The sequence below is a fragment of the Mastigoproctus giganteus genome, chromosome 10 (assembly GCF_048544385.1).
Source record: "Mastigoproctus giganteus isolate SK-2022 chromosome 10, ASM4854438v1, whole genome shotgun sequence".
Lineage (NCBI taxonomy): Eukaryota > Metazoa > Arthropoda > Arachnida > Uropygi > Thelyphonidae > Mastigoproctus > Mastigoproctus giganteus.
This window is the reverse complement of record NC_143584.1, coordinates 231048772-231071156: the sequence shown is the minus strand read 5'-3', so window position 1 is coordinate 231071156 and position 22385 is coordinate 231048772. Positions and strand designations below refer to the sequence as shown.

Sequence of the window (22385 nt, the reverse complement as noted above, 5' to 3'; positions counted from 1 at the left end):
TATATATATACTAACAGAGCTTAATTAATTCAAAAAGGTTATTGTAAAACGCAAGATAAGTAATAGATTAAATTGTTGTTCAAATGATTATAATATGTTAGAAGGATAATAAAATTTATGGTGAGAATCTTTGAATGTTCTAAGGATAGATAATTGAATATAGTGTTTGTATTGATGAAGAATTGTTGGTCCAACTGAAAGACTAATAACAAACAGAGACTTTAGGAAAGTTAAGATTGGGCTTCAGTTATTGTAACAGAATGGCGAGAACACAGATTATAATGATGAAAATAGCATACTGATTGTTAATATAAGAATAATATATGCAAGGTATCCTTGACTTAACCTTGTATGCATATTACATGTTTTTTATTCAATTGTATATTATGTTGTATATATATATATATGTAAATAAACTTTGTTGTTTGTTAATTTGTGAGTTGTTATTCCTGAACACTCAGCCTTTCCGAAGGGAATTATACACAATTGAGAAGTTCCCACGAATCTGGAATTCTCCTGTGAAGTAAAGTCAGATGCGTAAGTGGGGGAATAAGAATAAAATGGACAAACACGTAATAGGGAACAAAACGAAATAAAAATAAGAACAAAAAAAAAATAAATATATATATAAACAATCATCATTGTTTTCCACCCTCCTGCCATCTGTAATTCTCTTACTGATCTCTGCTTGGGATGATCCATCACTTTGTAAGATTGATCCCAAATATTTTAATTTATCGACTTGTTTGATTTTAAACCCTGCAATATTTAGAACATGTCCTGGCCCTGAAGACAACATTTCGTCTTGCTAAAATTGATTTTTAGACCCCATTGTTTATATTCCTCGAACAATTGATGACATGCATACTTTGCATCTTCTAAGTCTTGTGCTATCACCACCTGATCATCTGCAAAAAGTAAATTGTGAATATAGGTGTTCTTATTAATCGGCATTCCCATTTTATTACATTTTTTTTGACCAGAATCTTAGGCAGATGTCGATATAAATTTTGAAAAGTGTTGGTGACATGCAACAACCTTGTAATAAGCCTTTTGAAGTGTGGAATTCAGGTGACAAAGCTGATCCCACTTTAATTCTGCATCTATTATTCCTGTAAATTGTCTTAATAATGTTAATCAGTTGTCCATCAATATTTGCCTCTTTCAGTGCTTCCCATAAGAGTTTTCTTGGAACACTGTCATATGCCTTTTCAAGGTCAATCAAAATCATAAATTTTTTTTTCCCTTTTGATTGCATTTTTCAAGGATCTGTCGTACTGTTGAGATATGATCTATACTTGGTCCTTGAGGTTGTCACAGACATTCTCTCAGATATGCCAACCTGTTCTTGCTACCTGGAAGTCTAAAACGCTGATGAAACTGATATTCGGGTGACACTCAAGTCAAGTGGACCCAATTTCGGAACGTCCGGACGGTCTATGACAGCCAAATCCTCTGCTTGCACCTTCACGATGGTGGGACTGTTAGTAATCCTGGGTATAACCTTCATGCACAAGTACATGGTGAGTGACCACCCAGGTGTGAACCAACGTAAGCAGGGGTCGAGGCGTGGCGCCCACACCACATGGAGGAACGCCGCCCCTCTATGTTACCAGGCAGTACTAGGTGGTAGATGACTCTCATCATCCGGCGAAATACCACCACTTTGCTTATTGGAGGCTTGAAGTGGTGGAACCCATGTTTAGTCTCTAGAGCTAAGTTCCGGCCAACCCTTCCCTACCTCTTCCATCATGCAGTATGATTGATGATTTTTGAGGTTATGATGAATGTCGTGGCGATATACAATATTCCTTACATTTCGAGGGTACAGCTCTAAAACGGTGTTCGCAGGCCGGCCGCTAGATAATACACCGGACCAAACCTATTGGTAACTCTCTAGGAGGCTTCCGGATCAGCTACTTTATAATCTTGCTACCTCTACTCTGCCAGATAGTGACTGGAGGGAGTCTGAGTAGTGTGTATGCGGGGAGCATTTTCGAGGCCACGTTATGTCAAGGATCTGGGTATATTTTTACCACATGTACGCCATATCCAAAAATTTCATTACTTCATACAGCATGTCCCACCCACTTTTTCCTACTATTGAATACACCATGAATTGTCAAACTAATAGAGCAAGCTTATCTGCGAAAAGATCTAAACCTCCCAAGGACTTCCTAATTCATTTCACGAATATACGTGGTCTCAATTCTAATCTCAACGATGTCCATTTCCACTTGCAGTCTTCCCCATGTACTTTTTCTGACAGAATCTCAGTTATCGGTTGATTTAACTACTGCTCATCTCAGATGTCCAAATTATTTGCTGTATGATTCCTTTCGCTTCAAAGGTGGTACTTGTGCATATGTCCATTCTGATATTCCCTATCAGAGACTTGGCAATTTGGAATCTCCTCTCTTTGATCTCCTCTGGCTTAAAATCTCTCTACCTCATTCTGTCAAATTCATCTGTTGTCTCTACCGTTCTCCCAACTCCACTAATCACTTGGAGCTCTTTGACTTCCTCTCTTTGCAACTTGACTTTCTCCAGCCCAGCTTTTCTAACAGTGAGGTAATTTTCCTTGGTGATTTTAATGTTCACAACTCCAGCTTGCTTCCGTTTTCTAGTCACACCGACCCAGCAGGTCGAGATGCTGAGGCTTTTGCAATTACTAATGACCTAGCACAGATTGTTCATTTACCTACAAGAATACCGGACAATCCTAATCATACAGCCAATACGCTTGATCTTTTTCTCACAAATAACCCTTATAAGTAAACGGTCGAAGTGAGAGGTCCTTTAGGCACTTCAGATCACAACTTGGTGATTGTCTCTTCTCCAATGGAACCTTTCTCTCATGGCTATTCCCAACCATGTGTTGTTTGGCATTACAAGAATGCTAAATGGGATGACCTGCGAGACTTCTTTTCTTCTTTTCCTTGGTCGGTTTACTGTTTCAAAACTTCTGATGTCAACGTTTGCTCAGACCGTGTCAGTGAAATTATTGTTGCAGGAATGGAATCCCTTATCCCACACTCCACTTTAAAATCTCGTCCTTTATCTAAACCTTGGTTTTCCAATAAATGTGTTAAGGCTGTCCAAGAGAAGAATGTTGCATATCGTAATTGGCTTGTTTCTAATTCTTCAGTTTCATTTTCTGCCTACACCAAAGCTCGCAACAGTTGTAAAGCAGTTATTAATCAGTCCAAACTAGAGTTTGAACAGGCTAAGAGTAGAAAACTTGCTTCTTGCCCTAATGGTAGCCGAGCATTCTGGTCTCTTTCCAAAGCTATTGGCCGCAACTTTTGCCCATCTCTGCTCCCACCTCTGTCAAAACCAGCTGGTTCTGTTTTCACTTCAGCCAAGGATAAAGCTGACCTGCTAGCATCCCATTTTTCTTCGAGCTCATGTATTAATGATCTTGGTAAAACACCTCCCACCATTCCCAACACGCTCCATTCAATGCCTCCTGTGGTCTTCCGTCAAAAGGATATCAGAAGGATTTTGATGAATCTTGATGCTAAGAAAGCTCCAGGTCCTGATGGTATTTCTCTGCTTCTTCTTAAAACCTGTGCTCCTGAACTTACTCCTATTCTTTGCCGCCTTTTTTCACTTTCTTATTCCAAAGGTGTTTTTCCTTCTGCTTGGAAATTTGCTCATATCCAGCCAGTTCTAAAAAGGGTGATAAATCCCTCCGATTCAATTATCGTCCCATTGCAATTACTTCTACTCTTTCTAAAGTAATGGAGAAATCAATTAACCGCCAACTCTTAAACTACCTAGAAACCTTCCGTCTCATCAACGATCGCCAGTATGGATTCCGTCAGTGTCGATCCACTGGTGATATTCTGGCTTATGTTACCCATTTATGGACTAATTCAATGGAAAGGTTCGGTGAAACACAAGTAGTTGCTCTTGACATCTCAAAGGCTTTTGATCGTGTTTGGCATAAATGTCTTCTAAACAAGCTTCCATCTTATGGTTTGCCAACTGTTTTTAGTAATTGTTTATCCAGTTTTCTCTCTGATCGCTCACTGCGGGTGATGGTAGATGGCTCTCTGTCTTCTAACTTCTCCACTAATGCCGGTGTCCCCCAAGGTTCAGTTCTTTCCCCCACTCTTTTCCTCTTGAATATCAATGACTTTTTCCATTGACTGGAAATCCTATCCATAGTTTTGCCGATGATAGCACATTGCATTCAACTTTCCATTTTGAGAAACCTTGTCCGGCTCAATCAGCTTCAAGTTCTCGAAAATCTGCTGCCAATTCCTTAAATGCCGATCTTCAAGTAATTCTCCAGTGGGGCAAAGACAACTTAGTTGATTTCAACCCTTCTAAAACTCAATCTTGTCTTATATCTCGCAAAAAGGATTCTTCTGCTCCTATGCTTATCTTTAGTGACACTCCGATTTCTAGGCAAAATGATATATCTCTTTTGGGGATTACCCTGACTTCTAATCTCTCTTGGCACAAGCACATTACAAATATTGCTTCCTGTGCATCTAAAAAACTTGGTTTTCTCTTTCGCTCTCGGCGTTACTTTTCTTCCAAACAGCTGCTCACTCTGTATAAATCGCAAATCCGCCCTGACATGGAATATTGTTTCCACATCTGGGGTGGTGCCCCCAAAACCTCTCTCAGGCTTCTTGATTCCATTCAGAAAAGGGCAGTTAGGTTAATTAATGATTCATCTTTAAGAGTCTCTCTCCACTCGCTTTCTCATAGACGTACTGTTTCTGCTGCATGCCTCTTCTACAGATACTTCCATGGGCACTGAATTGGCTTCTATAATTCTTCTGAATTGGCTTCTATAATTCCTGCTCTCTCTTTCAAAACAGTCCGAACACGTGCCGCCATTAGCCAACATCCATTTACTGTCCAACTTTAAACCCACAGAACTAACTTTTCATCTTCCTCATTTATTCATTCAACTGCCGTTTTCTGGAACAACCTTCCTTCATACGTATTTCCTGAAAATTACAATCTACAGAAGTTCAAGTCCAATATCAACAAATATCTTCTTTTGTCTTCTCAACCTCGAACCCAAGCACGGTACTAAGTACTATAGGTTCTAATACCTCTCGTGTTTGGGGTTCGCATAAAGAAAAAAAAAAAAAAAAAAAAAAAAACATGACCTCCCAGCTGAAAAACCACTTTGTTCTTCTGATACCTCGATTCGGGCTTCTAAATGGTTCCTGATCCATTTTCCAAGGATCTTTAACAGCTCGTATGTATGAGTACGTAATGAATCGTCCTTATATTGTAACTATTGAGCTGAAGTCGAAGCATCAGCCTACAACCACATTTGTGGAATTCGCGAACTCAGAAAAAAGTATTGGATGCTATGTTTGATCTGGCTTAGCACTGTCGAAATGAGATTCGTTGGAGTCCAGCCCGTACGCATTGACAGTCAAACTTCATACGGCTCCACTTGACTGTACTACCAAAGTACACTTCCATATTGCCAAAGACAGAGATATTTATCCAGACTCAAGAGCTTTGGTGTTGAAGTTTTTAAGCTTTCGGCTAAAAACTCTTCCTTCGCTATTATATCCACCTGAGTATTTTCTCCTAATAAACTAATTAGTTTGCAAGTGTCTTCTGAAGTCAAGTCGCCCACGCGAAGACAACCAACCAGATGTAAATAGTGGAATAAGTATGTCTGTAAGAAAGAATCACGCGAATAATGTTCCATTATTTGAGCAATTTATTTTTTTATTTTGTTTCCTTCCACTAGACTTGAAAATCGGCAAAAATGGTTGCTAACTAGTTTGGTTATCGAATATTTTCTCTATAGTTTTTTTCCCAGCTTGTTTCAATAAACTCGATAACTTTTTGCCTTTAAAAGTTACGTGGATTGCAGTGTTCTTTAGTTTCTTATTAAAATTAGTTATTTCTAACTGTTTTTCTCCCACGAAATTGAGTTACTTTTGTTAAACGCATAGCCCTTCAGCTGTGAAGAATAGTTCAGCTAATAATGCTTATTGTTTTAAATACAACAGTTTGTATGAAGTTTTACCTCAAGCTTATTGAACTCTTTCAGAAACCCGACACGTTACGTATAAACTTGAAAGAATATTTATCTAAAATTCAAACGTTGGGCAAATTACTGTCTCTCGAATTCTTGATCAGAAACTTCTGATCAAGAATCCGTGGTCCCATATCTCCTTCACTCTGCAGTTTACTACTTGTTTCCAAATATGAGGCTAATGTTCAAAGGAAAGAGATTTAGTTATGTCTTTGCAGATTCAGCAGTAAATCGCAGAACAGAGATGCATCTTCCATCAATAGCAAAACACTGGGCTCATGATTAAGTTCCAAATGACTTAATCATGAGCTTTCACATCATTAATCACTTTAATCATATGAAATCAGGTAACAAAACCGAGTGTATTCTCGAATTCATTCTCATAACTTTCTGACAACTAGGAATTAAATTCGCGGTAGAGCCTGAATCAATCACAATAACTTTCTTGCTGAAATCTGAAAGAATGAAAGGAATACTTACTCAGGAGACGAGTCCGGAGTTCCACCCATATCGTCCGAGACGGAAGGAACTGCAAGAGAACCAAACCGAGAGTTCGTGTTAAACTGAAGATTTCATCTAACGAAACAAGATAATAAACTAATTAGTTTGCAAGCGTCGTTTCTGAGTTTTGTTTGGGAGTCTTTCATTGACATCATCGTCATGTTGAAATTACATTAAAACTCTCCAAATTCAATAACTTTCATTACACCTGATTAATTAACCAACAGAAGGGAAAAACGTCTTTAACTTCCTTTAATTAATAAGCCTTTCTAATTTATAACAGTGCAAATCTCTTACGAAATATTAAAAATCGTATATAAACTACGCTGCTCGACAAAATTAACAGAAAATGCGTGTCGTGATTATTTTATTATGGACAGTGTCTTCGGAGACACTGTCCACATCATCACAATTAATTACCTCCCGCTTCATATGTGTTCTGTCAATTTTGTCGAGCAGTGTATTATAAGGCAGTAAAGTCAGTTACTGTAGAAAAAGTGAAAAAACAAAAAAAGGCCATCATAAACTTTCAAAGGTGCAAAATCGAAACGGTCAAAATAATGCATCAGACCCGGAAAACTGACAAGTTTAAACAATTCAGAACATTTACAAATAATAACAGAAAGAATAGAGAAGATAATATTAGAAATAATAGCTTAAAAACTTAATATTAACTTAAACAAATAATAATAACTTAAATTATAACTGAGAATTCAAACAGGTAGAAAGTTCTAAATTGGCACATCCAGTGCAAAAGAGGACATCCCGTGTTCTTTGAAAATGGAACTCCATCTGCATATTTTGACATCAAAAGCCTTTTATCCCATCGTTGCTGTCGTTTATGAAAATCAGAATGAACCGATCTTTGGGAACAAGCGCATAGTGTTTAGGGTAAGGTCTCACAACTGCACCATCTGTACTCTTGTGAATTGTACAGGACTCTATAAATACCAAAATATGTGTAAAGTGTAAAGTGTAAAGTGTGTTTAGGGTCAAGCGGCACCAGGGGTTTCCCCCATCTCCGCGTAGGTTACATTGTAGGTGAACCAGTTTACTGGAAAAGCCAGAGATTTAAAAGTGTATGGACTTTGTATATGTGTGATGCCTTGTACCGTTGTTCATCTGGTCATTTAGCCGCCAGACCTCTACTGAGGCCCGACGTTGCCCCACTTTCGCCCCGTGGAGGCAGACCAGGTATCCACTTGAATATAGTTCACTCTGGCAGGTCCTGCCACCTAATTTCCTGAGATTTCAGTGGCTAGGACCTAAAAAAATAAAATAAAATAAAATAAAATAAAATAAATAAAAAATAAATAAATAAAAATGTGATCACGTTGAGGAGGAAGTGCTAGGAGGTCAAAAGAAATGGTGGTCGAAATTGATTTTCACTTGTGGAATTTAGATTGTGTGGGGCGTTCACTAGCGTGCACGTAGAGTGGGGAGGGAGACTGAAGACTGGGGGGGAGATAGAAGTATGGAGCCGATAGGGAAGACAACTCCAGTTTACAGTGGGGCATGCCCATGCCCCACCAGAAGGAAAAGAAGGGGTGGCGAGAAGGGGAGGTGACAGCAGGGCTGTCCCCTCATCCCCCGCCAGGGAAGGGTAGAAAGTAGGCCAGGCAAGGGAGCTGGCCTATTCGCCAACAGGGCATACATGTGGGGTGGCTTGAGTTGGGCGCCAAGGCGTCAGGGCTGCCCCATTTGGTATTCCCATGAGTGGAGTGAAGATATCTCTGCCCAGGTATTCAGTCCAGGTCTGTATGACATTTGTGCAGATCATGCTTGGTCTTTTATTAAGTAGTTACTCGTGGGATCCAGGTCCATCCACTGGTGGATATTCAGTAGGATAGGCTTCTGTCACAGTCAGGGTGGACTCCCGAAGGTCCGATTGTAGTCAATGCGTTTGGTTAACAGTTCTCAAATGGAATCGGTGTCCTCCATCGGTCAGTATTTGGGAGAGTGCAGTTCAGGCACAGTCCAGTTTTATCTTGGTTCATCATTTGTTGTGATTGTTGTTGTATTTATCCTAGTTGTCCTAGATTTTCCGGCAAAGGAAGAGTCTGGCGTCTTACAAAGAGGCACTGGGCAAAGTTGGTTAGGGCATTGTAGGTTCCCTCGTCCTCCAGTAGGTAGTGCTCCTGATTTTTGGGGTTGAACTGGACTCGTGTGATGAGGTGTCCACGCAGATCTTCGTACAGTTCACACTCGTGTAGCAGGTGGTCCCAGGTCTCGAGGGAACCACATGCGCAGGCTGGGTTATCTGTCAGTCCAAAGAGGTTTAGCTTGTGGCGGATAGCTCCATGTCCTGTGAGAAGGTAGGTGACGTGGAGACCAGGGCAGAGCCATGTCGGATATTTCGGGTACACCTTTTGCAAGTTCGGAAAGAACCTTCGCGTGATGTCTCCTTTGTCAGAAATCGTCCAGCGTTGTTGCCATATCGATGTCAAGTACGTTTGCAGCCTGTATTTCTCAACTTTACAGTTATTAGCCGGGTCCGTAGTGTGGTCCTGGAAGGTTGTGACTTTGCCACGTCTGAGTTGCTGAAGCATGCCATTGCGAATCACCTCAAGATCAAGAGGGAGAGCGCCCGTGATCACTTGTAGTGCATGAGTAGAGACTGTCTTGCATGCTCGGGTGAGGGTCAATAGGATGGGTCTATGTATGATATCCAGTCGTCTGCGGTTTACCGCTGTTGAGGCTTTGTGGAACCAGACACCGGAGGCGTATGCGATTGCCGGGATAATGGCTGCTTTATAAAGGATCGCAAGTGTGCGCCTTTCCAGGCCCCATTCGCAACGTGTGACTCTGGCAAGCGTGCCAGCGTATTTTTTCATCTTAGCCTGTATATATTTTAGGTGTGGGGTGAAAGACCGATTACGGTCCAGGATAACTCCCAGGTACTTTAGTTCTGTGACTAGCTTAATTGTCCTATTGTTGATTCTTATTTGCGGCGGTCTAGTTGGGGTTAGGTATCCCTTAAAGTAAGATGGATTTAGTCTTGGTGGCCGAAATGCTGAGCCGATGCCTTTCCGTCCATTCTTGCAGTGTGGTTACTGCTGCATTCGCGAGAGTTTCTAGTTGGGCTCTTGAATCTGCAGTAAGGGATAGGTCGTCTGCATAGGCCAATGCCTGTACACCCCCTAAGTCGAGGGAGAGGAACTCGTCCAGTACATAGTTCCACAGGAGGGGGCCTAATACTGAGCCCTGGGGGCATCCTCGGTGTATCTGTCGATCTACCTTGCAGTAAGGGGCCTGTACCAGGATCCGTCTGTTTGTTAGGTAGCTTCTTATGCAGCTGAATAGATTTGATGGCAGTTGGGCTGCCCTGAGTCTTGCGAGGACGCTCGGCCACCAGAGGGCGTCGAACTCCCCCGCAAAGTCAATAGAGATGAGGAGAAAGTATTTTTGTCGGCAGCTCTCCGCCATGTTAAGGATACATTCCAGTGCGTCAAGGGTTGAGTTTCCAGGTTTAAAGCCAAACTGTTTGTTTGCTGTTAAGCTAGCTGTGAGGTAGTGTGATTCAATCCTATGTCTGAGCAGCTGCTCCAAAATATGTGTGCGGTATGTTGTATGTGTTGTGTTGGGTTCTGTTGTTTCTCTGGATTCTTGGCCGCAGGACCTCTAATGGGACCATACGTTGCCCGCCATCCTTGGTGGACGCCACTTTCGATTTTACAACAATCTGAAGAATATCCATTGATCACAATCCTCTGCCTTCCCTTCTGTCCTATAGCCAGTCTGCGCGGTAGTGCAGTGGTATCGTCACTGTTCTCTCCACACCGGAATGAAAATGCCCAGGTTCGAATCTCGTCAATGACGCGAGTAACTTTTATGGGCTTCTTTAACTCCGTGGATGAGTCGCTCGGTCTCAGGCTCTAGAATAGCAAGGTTCTTATTTTCCCAGAAACTGAGGTTTTTTTCGTATAACAAAAGAGGCAAGTCGACCAGAGAACACATGCACTTTACAGACACAAGCCACAGGGGTAGTTGAATTAACATTGCGGGTGACCCTAATATAATAGTTTTAATAAATTCTTTATTATTGCTAATAAGTACAGGACATGTACTAGAGACAATAATTCTCATCCCGGCGACATGGCCAGGAGTTTTATATTATAAATGAGATTAATTGGCAAAACAAATTTACCATTACATGGAAATTATTGAGTTACACAAAATTAAACATGTAAAAATGAAATTATAATAATGAAAATATGAGGACTTGAACGTCATATGGAGGAAATTATCCCAGTTCCACTGATGTAATCCACTCGACGAGCATGTGACGGTATTTGTAGTCGGTAGCCAATTTCTGAAGGTCGACTCCAAGATGGAGCAGTGCCTGAATTTTGGGGAGTGCCTGGGCAGGTAGGAACCGACTACACAGTTTCAGCCGGTTGTATTTGAGGGAGTCAGCGTTGCTTATTTGTGGTCCATTTCAGGGTCCAGTATTCACACGAGAACACCGGTTTTTGAAGTGAGGGCGACGCAGATGCCCAAATCTCAGCAGCGTATAATATAGCTAGATAAACAGTGGCTTGAAGATATCTGGCAGTGGTTGCGGCATCGTTGGAATGAAGTAAGTGTTGCTTCGCTCTCAGCGTAGGGTGTTAAATCGCTTCCGGAGGTATTCTGTGTGAACATTAAATTTCAGCTTCGGATCAAAATAGACACTGAGGTCCTTGTGGCAGGTAACCACGGGGATGAGAGTACCCAAAACTGATGGTTGAATTACTGTTGGTTGCTGTTTCAATGAGTAAATCATTATTGCAGATTTTGAAGGGTTACGTTTTAACCCAAACATCTTCAAGTAAGTTGAAAGGGCGGTCAAGTTCTCTGTGATGGAAGACGTAATTGTCATTGGGTATGCAGACTGGCAGACTGTGGGATTAAGGTAGGATTGGGTATGCAGACGGTGGGATTATATCGTCGGCATATATTATAGCATCATCACGAGAACTCATGAAAGGAATCAGAATAGCTGAGAAGAGAAGGCCAGACAGGACACCACCTTGTGGGACTCCTGCATTGATTTTTCTTGTAAAGTGGGTCTTCTTCAAAGTGAGGTAGACACTTCTATTCATCAATAAGGCAGTGGGGAAAGCTAATAGGTTTCCATTAATCCTGAAAAAGAATCGCAGAAGACTGAGAAGGGCTGTGACGTCTAGACTGTCAAAAGCAGCTTCAATATCAGCGTACACTATAGCTAATTCAGATTTAGTTTCGAAGGCTTGAAGAATTGATATCTGTGCGGCCATGAGGTTTGTTATGGTGGATCTATTTTCGACTGCGAAATGAAACTGTTTCGGCTTCTGTGGCATCAACTGTTTGTTTAATGCTGGAAGGAGTACCTTTTCTAGAAGTATGAGGAGGGTGGAACAAGTTGAGATTGGTCTGAAATCTTTTAGGCTTGTTGGTGCTTTAACCTTAGGTTAAAGCACCACCTCACAGAGTATTCATTCCATTGATCAGGGAAAATTCGTGTGGAAGGAACTGAGTTGTAGATTGAGAGTAATGCATCTACGATATATGGGCTAAGGCATTTAATTATGAAATGAGGTATCTTATCACAGCCTGCGGTACTAGATGGACGCAGGGAGTTAATAGCATATATCAGTTGCTGTCTTGTGATGGAAATTATGGAGAAGTCATCCGTAGAAGCAAATTCAGAGTTTTGGAGAGGGATTTCAGCAGAAGTGGAATTGGTTTTGCATCTTGAAATGTAGTCCATCCAGTTATCTAGATCAAGATTTGAATTAATGCAACTGTGTCTTTATGAGTATGGCGCTTTTCCTTTAGACAAGGTAGTATTGGTGTATTGTAAGATGTAAAACCTTATAAATATAATATTTTATACAAAAGTGAGATTAATTTAAAGTAAAACTTATAATATAGCAATATGGGGCAGCGAAACCTTACAAGTCACGAATATTACTAAGGTCACTCGCAAGGGATTAAATTACACAATGTTTATAGAAGGGGAGCAGTAAACTGAAAGGCTATTAGCAATCTCGGAACACTTACACTCCCAGCACACAGAAACAAACCAAAACAATGGAAACGAGTAGCAACTGGTGTTGGCAATAGGTGTTAACATTGGAAAACAATTGTGTGATGGTCCATGGTACTGTCGGGACATTTCTTTGATCGGTGACACTTGGAGAAGAGACAGGAAGTAAATATGGGACAAATGCTGGAATTAGAGTTAAGACTGGCATCTGCCTGTCGGTGATGGCAAGTTTTGTAGATCTTGTGAAATGTCTGCTAAAGTATGACTATAAGCGGCTGACTTCAAAAGGTACAGACAGCCTGAGAAATTTTACAAATTTCTTAAAATAAGAAGTTAGATCGAGCAATAAGGAGACAGCTTGGGAAAAGATAACATGGGCAAATAGGGTGACAGAGTGAAAGTTGATAAAATGAGAAAGATTGGTTAAGACTCTGAACAAGGGTAAAATGTAATTCAGATGAAAAAAGTGAGTGAACAGGGGGAGAAACACAGAACCCTGAGTTGAGTTTATGTGGATGTTTATGGAAATGAGTTAGGGGAGGCACAGTTGAAGTTTGTTTTTTTTTTTTTTGTCGTGTTAGAAAATGTGAGTTAACACAGAACCCTGAGTTGAATTTATGTGGGTGTGTATGGAAATGAGTTAAAGGGAGACAAAGTTTAGATTCTTGTCGGCGTTTTGGAAAATGAGTTAGGACAGACAGTTGAGTCTTTTCGTCGGTGTAAGTAAAAATGAGTTAGTAACATGGACAGTTGAGTGTTTGGTCCTGGTAGAAAATATGAGTTGGTAACAGTTGATAGTTGAGTTTTTTGTCGTGTTAGAAATTATGGAGTGTAAGGAAAATAAGCCTGTCCGTCATTGGAAGGCAAGAGCATTGGACGTTTTGCAATTAGTCTAATCCATTATCGGAAGAAAGGCAAGGGTAGTGACCCGTACGCAAACGAGCGTTGTGAAATATTTCTTATTTTAATAAGAAGTTCTTAATAGGTGGAGCGAAGAAGCAAAGGTGGCACCCTATGATTTTTCTCCTTGTGGAGTAGAGGAGTTAGTGCGAGATGCCCTGTGAGTTTTCTTTTTGTGAATACGTTTTAATAAGGTGGAGAGAGAAGGAACGAAATCCGCAAAATTAGTAGCTCGAGATAAGGAGCGAAAATGCGGAATTAGTAGCTCGATGAGAAGGTAGAAAGCAGCGAATGGAAGGTAGCCCAAATAAGTGGAGAAAGGACACCAGACCCATGCAGCCAAGAGTTTCTGATAATTATCTGAAGCAGATTCAGGAGAAAGCAGATGAAGGAGATCCTCAGAAGGTAGCCTGAGATCCTAAAATGGAAGCTTGAAACCTGCCCGGAAAGGAAAGAAAAAAGATAGAAGTAGGTGAGTTATTATTAAGTACTGTAAGTTAACAAGAAGGACTGCTACTGAAACAGTATAGTAATTAATAAAAAAGGGGTAGTACTAGAAAGTAAAATGACAGATAAATTATCGCTGAAATAAATTATATATATATACTAACAGAGTTTATTATGTTAAAAAGGTTATTGTAAAATGCAAGGGAAATGAAGGATGAGTAATAGATTCAATTATTGTTCAAATAATTATAATGTGTTAGAAAGGTAGTAAGGTTTATATGAGAAATTTTGAATATGTTATAATGATAGATAATTGAATTATATGAGCAACTCTGAATATAGTGTTTGTATTGATGAAGAATTGTTGGTTTTTCTAAAAGACTAATAACAAATAGAGGCTTTAGGAAAGTAAAGATTGGTCTTCAGTGTATTGTAACAGAATGGTGAGAACACAGAGTATAGTGATGAAAATAGCATATTGATTGTTAATATATATATTTTTTTCTTTATGTGAACCCCAAACACGAGAGGTATTACAACCTATAGTACTTAGTACCGTGCTTGGGTTGGAGGTTGAGAAGACGAAAGAAGATATTTGTTGACATTGCACTTGAACTTCTGTAGATTGTAATTTTCAGGAAATACGTATGAAGGAAGGTTGTTCCAGAAAACGGCAGTTGAATCAATAAATGAGGAAGATTAAAAGTTGGTTCTGTGGGTTTGAAGTAGGACAGTAAATGGATGTTGGCTAGTGGGACACGTGTTCGGACTGTTTTGAAAGAGAGAGCAGGAATTATAGAAGCCAATTCAGAAGAACAGTGCCCATGGAAGTATCTGTAGAAGAGGCATGCGGCAGAAACAGTGCGTCTATGAGAAAGCGAGTGGAGAGACTCTGTTAGAGATGAATCATTAATTAACCTAACTGCCCTCTTCTGAATGGAATCAAGAAGCCTGAGAGAGGTTTTGGGGGCACCACCCCAGATGTGGGAACAATATTCCATGGCAGGGCGGATTTGCGATTTATACAGAGTGAGCAGCTGTTTGGAAGAAATGTAACGCCGAGAGCGAAAGAGAAAACCAAGTTTTTTAGATGCATAGGAAGCAATATTTGTAATGTGCTTGTGCCAAGAGAGATTAGAAGTTATGGTAATCCCCAAAAAGGGATATATTATTTTGCCTAGAAATCGGAGGGTCACTAAAGATAAGCATAGGAGCAGAAAAATCCTTTTTGCGAGATATAAGACAAGACTGAGTTCTAGAAGGGTTGAAATCAACTACGTTCTCTTTGCCCCACTGGAGAATTACCTGAAGATCGGCATTTAAGGAATTGGTAGCAGATTTTCGAGAAGTTGAAGCTGATTGACCAGGACAAGGTTTCTCAAAATGGAAAGTTGAATGCAATGTGCTATCATCGGCAAAACTATGGATAGGATTTCCAGTCAATGGAAGAAGGTCATTGATATACAAGAGGAAAAGAGAGGGGGAAAGAACTGAACATTGGGGGACACCGGCATTAGTGGAGAAGTTAGAAGACAGAGAGCCATCTACCAGCACCCGCAGTGAGTGATCAGAGAGAAAACTGGATAACCAATTACAAAAAACAGTTGGCAAACTATAAGATGGAAGCTCGTTTAGTAGACCTTTATGCCAAACACGATCAAAAGCCTTTGAGATGTCAAGAGCAACTACTTGTGTTTCACCGAACCTTTCCATTGAATTAGTCCATAAATGGGTAACATAAGCCAGAATATCTCCAGTGGATCGACACTGACGGAATCCATACTGGTGATTGTTGATGAGACGGAAGGTTTCTAGGTAGTTTAAGAGTTGGCGGTTAATTGATTTCTCCATTACTTTAGAAAGAGTAGAAGTAATTGCAATGGGACAATAATTGGATAGAAGGGATTTGTCACCCTTTTTAGGAACTGGCTGGATATGAGCAAATTTCCAAACAGAAGGAAAAACACCTTTGGAATAAGAAAGTGAAAAAAGGCGGCAAAGAATAGGTGTAAGTTCAGGAGCACAGGTTATGAGAACAAGTGGAGAAATACCATCAGGACCTGGAGCTTTCTTAGCATCAAGATTCATTAAAATCCTTCTGATATCCTTTCGATGGAAGACCACAGGAGGCATTGAATGGAGCGTGTTGGGAATGGTGGGAGGTGTTTTACCAAGATCATTAATACATGAGCTGGAAGAAAAATGGGATGCTAGCAGGTCAACTTTATCCTTGGCTGAAGTGGCAACAGAACCATCTGGTTTGGACAGAGGTGGGAGCAAAGATGGGCAAAAGTTGCGACCAATAGCTTTTGCAAGAGACCAGAATGCTCGGCTACCATTAGGGCAAGAAGCAAGTTTTCTACTCTTAGCCTGTTCAAATCTAGTTTGGAGTGATTAATAACTGTTTACAATTGTTGCGAGCTTTGGTGTAGGCAGAAAATGAAACTGAAGAATTAGAAACAAGCCAATTACGATACGCAACATTCTTCTCTTGGACAGCCTTATCACATTTATTGGAAAACGAAGGTTTAGACAAAGGACGAGATTTTAAAGTGGAGTGTGGGATAAGGGATTCCATTCCTGCAACAATAATTTCACTGACACGATCTGAGCAAACGTTGACATGAGATGTTTTGAAACAGTAATCCGACCAAGGAAAAGAAGAAAAGAAGTCTCGCAGGTCATCCCATTTATCATTCTTGTAATGCCAAACAACACGTGGTTGGGAACAGCCACGTGTTGTTTGGCATCACAACACGTGGTTGGGAACAGCCATGAGATAAAGGTTCCATTGGAGAAGAGACAATCACCAAGTTGTGATCTGAAGTGCCTAAACGACCTCTCACTTCGACCGTTTACTTAGAAGGGTTGTTTTTGAGAAAAAGATCAAGCGAATTGGCTGTATGATTAGGATTGTCTGGTATTCTTGTACCTAAATGAACAATCAGTGCTAGGTCATTAGTAACTGCAAAAGACTCAACATCTTGACCTGCTGGGTCGGTGTGACTAGAAAACGGACGCCAGCTGGAGTTGTGAACGTTAAAATCACCAAGGAAAATTACTTCACTGTTAGGAAAGTTGGACTGGAGAAAGTCAAGTTGCAAAGAGAGGAAGTCAAAGAGCTCCAAGTGATTAGTGGAGTTGGGTGAACGGTAGAGACAACAGATGAATTTGACACAATGAGGTAGAGAGATTTTAAGCCATAGAAGATCAAAGAGAGGAGATTCCAAATTGCCAAGTCTCTGACAGGGATTATCAAAACGGACATATGAACAAGTACCACCTTTTAGGCGAAAGGAATCATACAGTGAACAATTTGGGCCTCTGAGATGAGCAGTAGTTGAATCAACCGATAACTGAGATTCAGTCAGAAAAAGTACATGGGGAAGACTGCAAGTGGAAATGGACATCGTTGAGATTAGAATTGAGACCACGTATATTTGTGAAATGAATTAGGAAGTCCTTGGGAGGTTTAGATCTTTTCGCAGATAAGCTTGCTCTATTAGTTTGACAATTCATGGTGTATTCAATAATAAGAAAAAGTGGGTGGGACATGCTGTATGAAGTAATGAAATTTTTGGATATGACGTACAGTACATGTGGTAAGAATATACCCAGATCCCTGACATAACGTGGCCTCCACAATGCTCCCCGCATACACACTACTCGGACTCCCTCCAGTCACTATCTGGCAGAGTAGAGGTAGCAAGATTATACACTAGCTGATCCGGAAGCTTCCTAGAGAGTTACCAATAAGTTCGGTCCGGTGTACTAACTAGCGGCCGGCCTGCGAACACCGTTTTAGAGATGTACCCTCGAAATGTAAGGAATATTGGATCTCGCCACGACGTTCATCATAACCTGAAAAGTCATCAATCATACTGCATGATGGAAGAGATAGGGAAGGGTTGAGAAAACAGAATTGTATCCAGGAGTAAGTGAAATAGGTATGGTGAATGTGTATAAGTGTTAGGAGTTAGGGCAAGAAGAATGAATCAAGTGTTTTCATATAATGGTCAACTCAGATTAGCTAGTGAAGGGAAACAGGAATACGAATAATTTATGCAAGGTATCCTTGATTTAACTTTGTATGTCGTATTACATGTTTTTTAATTCAATTGTATATTATGTTGTATATATATATATATGTAAATTAACTTTGTTGTTTATTAATTTGTGAGTTTGTTATTCCTGAACACTCAGCCTTTCCGAAGGGAATTATACATAAATGAGAAGTTCCCTTGAATCTGGAATTTTCCTGTGAAGTCAAAGTCAGATGGGGGTGTGAGAAAAAAAGAGGTCTATATAGTTATAAGGGAACAGAACAAATAAGGAATATTTAATAAATAATTATTATTATTAATATTCAAAATAAAATTAAAGAAGAGTAAGAAGATTATATATAAAATCACCTTTTCCCCCCCACAGTATCTCTTTATTGCTGATGCCTTGAGTCTGTTTAACATTGCTCTTGCTCTGGAGTATAGGATTCGATCTTGGGTTGTGTCAGAGATTTTCCACTGCCTGTGACGGTACTGCTTGTTGTGGAAACTGCGTGCTAGATCTTTGGTGCACCAACATCTATTTTTTGGAGAAATTGTGTACGGTTTTGGCTGACGCATAGAGCGTGACTGTATTTATCCATCTTGTGATTAGTTCAACTGTGAGGATTTAGTCACATCCATCAAGCACATACCACGGAATAGACTGTACTGCCTCGAGGCACTTTTTTGGATCCAGAAAATTCGGAGAGAATATGATTTTCTTTTCAACAGTATTACGGCAATTGAAACTGGGCATAGGCAGAACAAGAAGTAATGCAATTGGGTCGTGATCTGAATTGAAGAACGTTTCTGGTGGAATGTCGACTCTGCAAATTCCAGAACATAGAATCAAGTCAAGGCGATTGGCGCCTCTCGTTGGCTCCTCATTGATAATCGTGAACTTTAATGGAGAGAGAGATTGTTCATTAGTCGTTGAAGGAGCGGGCTCAAGTGAGATGGAAGGTTAAAATCGCTGCAGAGAATGTGCGTAGCAGAAGGGTGTAACTTACGCATTATCCAGCTGGTAGCATCGTCAATTGTTGCAATATCTGGAGCTGGGCGTATGTAGATTGCCACTAAATCGATTAAACAGGCATTAAACTTCACAGTCACGAGTATTGCTTCATAAAATAAGGAGTTGCTAGATGTGACGTGCACAAATTTCAGGGTGGAATTCTTGACGAAGATGGCAACGCCGCCGCCTCTAGATTGAGATCTTGATGTGAAGAACGATGAAAAACCAGCGACCGGAGCATGGGCTAATGACTCCTCAGGTTCAAACTATGTTTCTGATAGACAGATTATATCCATGCTGTTGGACAACAAGAGTTGTTCGAGAGTTTCAAGCTTATTTCGGAGGCTCCGGGCATTTTGGTAGAAAACTCTAAGGGTGAGTTGAAAGGGAATTTTTATAAGTGCTGATCTCTTTGTAGATGCTTTTGAACATCTCAACAGATTAGGCCTGCTGGAAATTATACTGCTAATTGAAAGTGGTTGAAAAGCAGGGTTATATGGTATCACATCGGTATGTTTATAAGCAGTAGCTGGGGCAAGAAAGTGATTGGAGCTGGACATGTTGTGCGGTGTTTTTCGACTGTCGAGAGACACTAGTGTAGTTTCGCAATTAGTTAGTCATTCAGGGGGAAGCTGTATCATCCTTCGGTTTTGGTCATAAGATGAAGTTGCATTGAATGGTTTTGGGTCTTTCGATTCATAAAAAGGCCTGATTAGAGTGCCAACTGGCCATACAGATGTGGATGCAACTGATCTGAATGCTCGACTTTCGCAAACTACTCTAAAGGACGAGTAATTTTGCGTTTTCTTGAGTAAATTTGCAGATACTTTGGTATGCAGTTCTTTACTTATTGCAGCCTCAATTTCCTCAGCAGTTGTCAGTGGCCCCAGTCGGGAAAGAAATAAAAAGGCTTCAGTGCTGGGAGGTGGAAGGCTTGCTCATCGATCTCAGAATAGAATACCAATCCTAATCTGACCCTTCTCCTTGATATTGGCAGGGTGACTCTTAATGTGAAAGGGTGACCTGGGGAAATGAGGGTTCTGATTAGCTGTTAATTGAGCTGAAACAGAACGGGTAGCAGCGATTTTTGCCCAAGATTGTTTGTTCATGACAGGTGAGCAATGGCTGCTTTCCGACAGCAGCACAGATGGTAAAACTGAGGTCAATTTTGGAATTGGGATGCTAATTTGGTGGGCTGCCACTTGTGGATTGCACCTCTGTTCAGCTTCTTGACACGAATTCATGACTGGGACTTCGCTTCTTGCTACATTAGGGAATTGAGATTCCTCTGAAAGGTGATCGGCTCCCTGAGTATTTGGGCAACATTCCAATTCAGCGGAATCGTGTGAGGTCAAAATATCTAACTCTGCGGATTGGGCGGTGGATTGAATGTTGATTCTGTTAACTGGTTCATTTTGTTTGGAAAACTTATGAATTTTGAAGCATCCGGTTTTGATTTGAATATTAGTATACAGATCGTTAAGAGCAGACATCAGTTTATCTATTAACACAGGTATGAAATTTCTTTGCAACTCATCTGCTACAGACTTGCTTATTGACTCATTCTGGATTTCAGGCCTTGGGTTGTTCTGTATGGACAGTGCGGCCGTTGACACTATTCCTGGCAAAGAGATATCAGTTTGGATCGTTGCATTATTAGTGCTCCGGGCCTGAGAAACAGTTAATTTGTCTTTGGTACACGACGGTTGCAACAAGCTTTCCGACGAACAACGTATCTCACCCCTGATACACCCCGGTGTTTTGCAACTGATTGACTTGGGTGTTTCGTTATGACAGTTATTGAGAGTATCCGTAGGGAGGATCGATTTAGCGATATTACGATTCTTTGATTACATCAGATGGCACATCTCGCGACAAAAGTTGTATACTGACCATGTTATTCATACCAGAATTTTCGTTCGTGTTGCTATATTCAGATGGTCTGCTGTTGACTGCGTCTACCCCTTTTGATTTCAGTTTCATTTCGTGCAGGTTGCAAATTGAAGCATGGTTTTTCCTTGACGTACGCATCAAATTATAGATTGTGGTAGCTTGTTCGCTGAGTTTTTCGTTCCGTTGTTTTTCTTTTTCAGAACTCATTATGAGTTCTTGCTGAGTTGTTAATATCGTCCGAATTTGCTGTTTTAAAAGGTCCTGGTTGGTAATGACCGTATCTAGTCTGTTTTGTACCTCATCTATATGGGATTTCAAGTCGTGATGATTTGTGTTGCTTCGACTTATTGACGAGTTTTGCTCTGAACAAATGTTATTAATTAACTGTAGAGGTCTGTACAATTGGTGTCTTGTAAAGTGAGTTTGGGTCCAAGGGTTTCTATCTCTGAATCCTCAAAAGAGACTTCGTTATCTGATAATTCATCAATAATCTTAGAGAGCGCTTCTTTTCGTTTTTTATCAAATATTTTCCCGGTTTGGTTTGTCTCTGTTGCAGTACAGCCAGCACAAATCCATTCATTTTTTTTTTTTTTTTTGCTTCATTTTCTTAAATGTACTATGCGCCACTGAGACACATTTGAGACAATATTCCATTTTGCAGCTTACACAGAAAAGCGTATTTTTTACCTGATTCTTGCAGATCAGGCATGTCTCTGTTCTCCTCATCCTCAGTTATTGAAAAAGCTTGCCTATTCCCCGAGAAAACTAAACACGGTGAGTTCAGCTTTTCGTTGCTCTTCTAAGCCGATTTCTGCGTAACAATCACACAAGGTCTGGTCTCCGAGTTTCTATAGCCTTAACAGTGTTATTTGTGGCAGTCAAATTTGTTGGGGCAGGAAATAATTGTCTGCTTACAATAATGTTTATGGTTCAAGTCTCTGTTGCAGTTCCTTTGTCAAAACGACCTTGGAGTAGGTACCAAAAGTAGTGATTGCTTAGTATAAGCTTATGAACAAGTATACATCACGTGCGTTGAAACTTGGCGTGGCCAGCATTAAATTATAAAATATAATTAAAAAGTTACCTTTTAACTTCATTGCGGAAACAACATGTTCATCAAGAGCTCACTAAATTCCGAGAACGGACGTACAAAAAATTATCGTACTTTGACAACTACACACACAAATTTATGATTAAACACAGAGCACTAAAAATATACGGCAGCGTGGTCACCACTTCGACAACCCCTGATTCGTCAAGAATCAGGGGTTGTCTGCTGGACTATAGCTCTCAATGAGTGCAAGCATTTTAGTTAGTGCTCTGCCACCAGCCACCAGGCATTCCAGTTTAGAATCTTACCAGTATTGCCAACTTGTTCAAGCTTATACATCAACCTCTCATGGGGGACCGAGTGAAATGCTTTGCTAAAATCCAAATAAACTATATCGAAATCGTGCCCTAAATCCAACTCAAAAGAGCCTACTAAGTTAGTTAAACGTGATTTCCCCTTAACAAAACCATGTTGCGAGCCCTTCAGAATGCCATATC

General features: G+C 40.4%; 1 protein-coding gene across 2 annotated transcripts in view; it reads right to left on the bottom strand.

Annotated features, from left to right (window-relative positions):
* The window catches only part of LOC150080023 (serine/threonine-protein kinase BRSK2-like), a 364636-nt gene that overhangs the window by 45238 nt on the left and 297013 nt on the right, over positions 1-22385 (bottom strand). For both annotated transcript variants that reach the window (XM_090383817.1, XM_090383818.1), the window contains one exon: positions 6509-6557. In XM_090383817.1, the coding sequence (XP_090239943.1) occupies positions 6509-6557 (49 nt within the window). The remainder of the gene's footprint in view (positions 1-6508; positions 6558-22385) is intronic.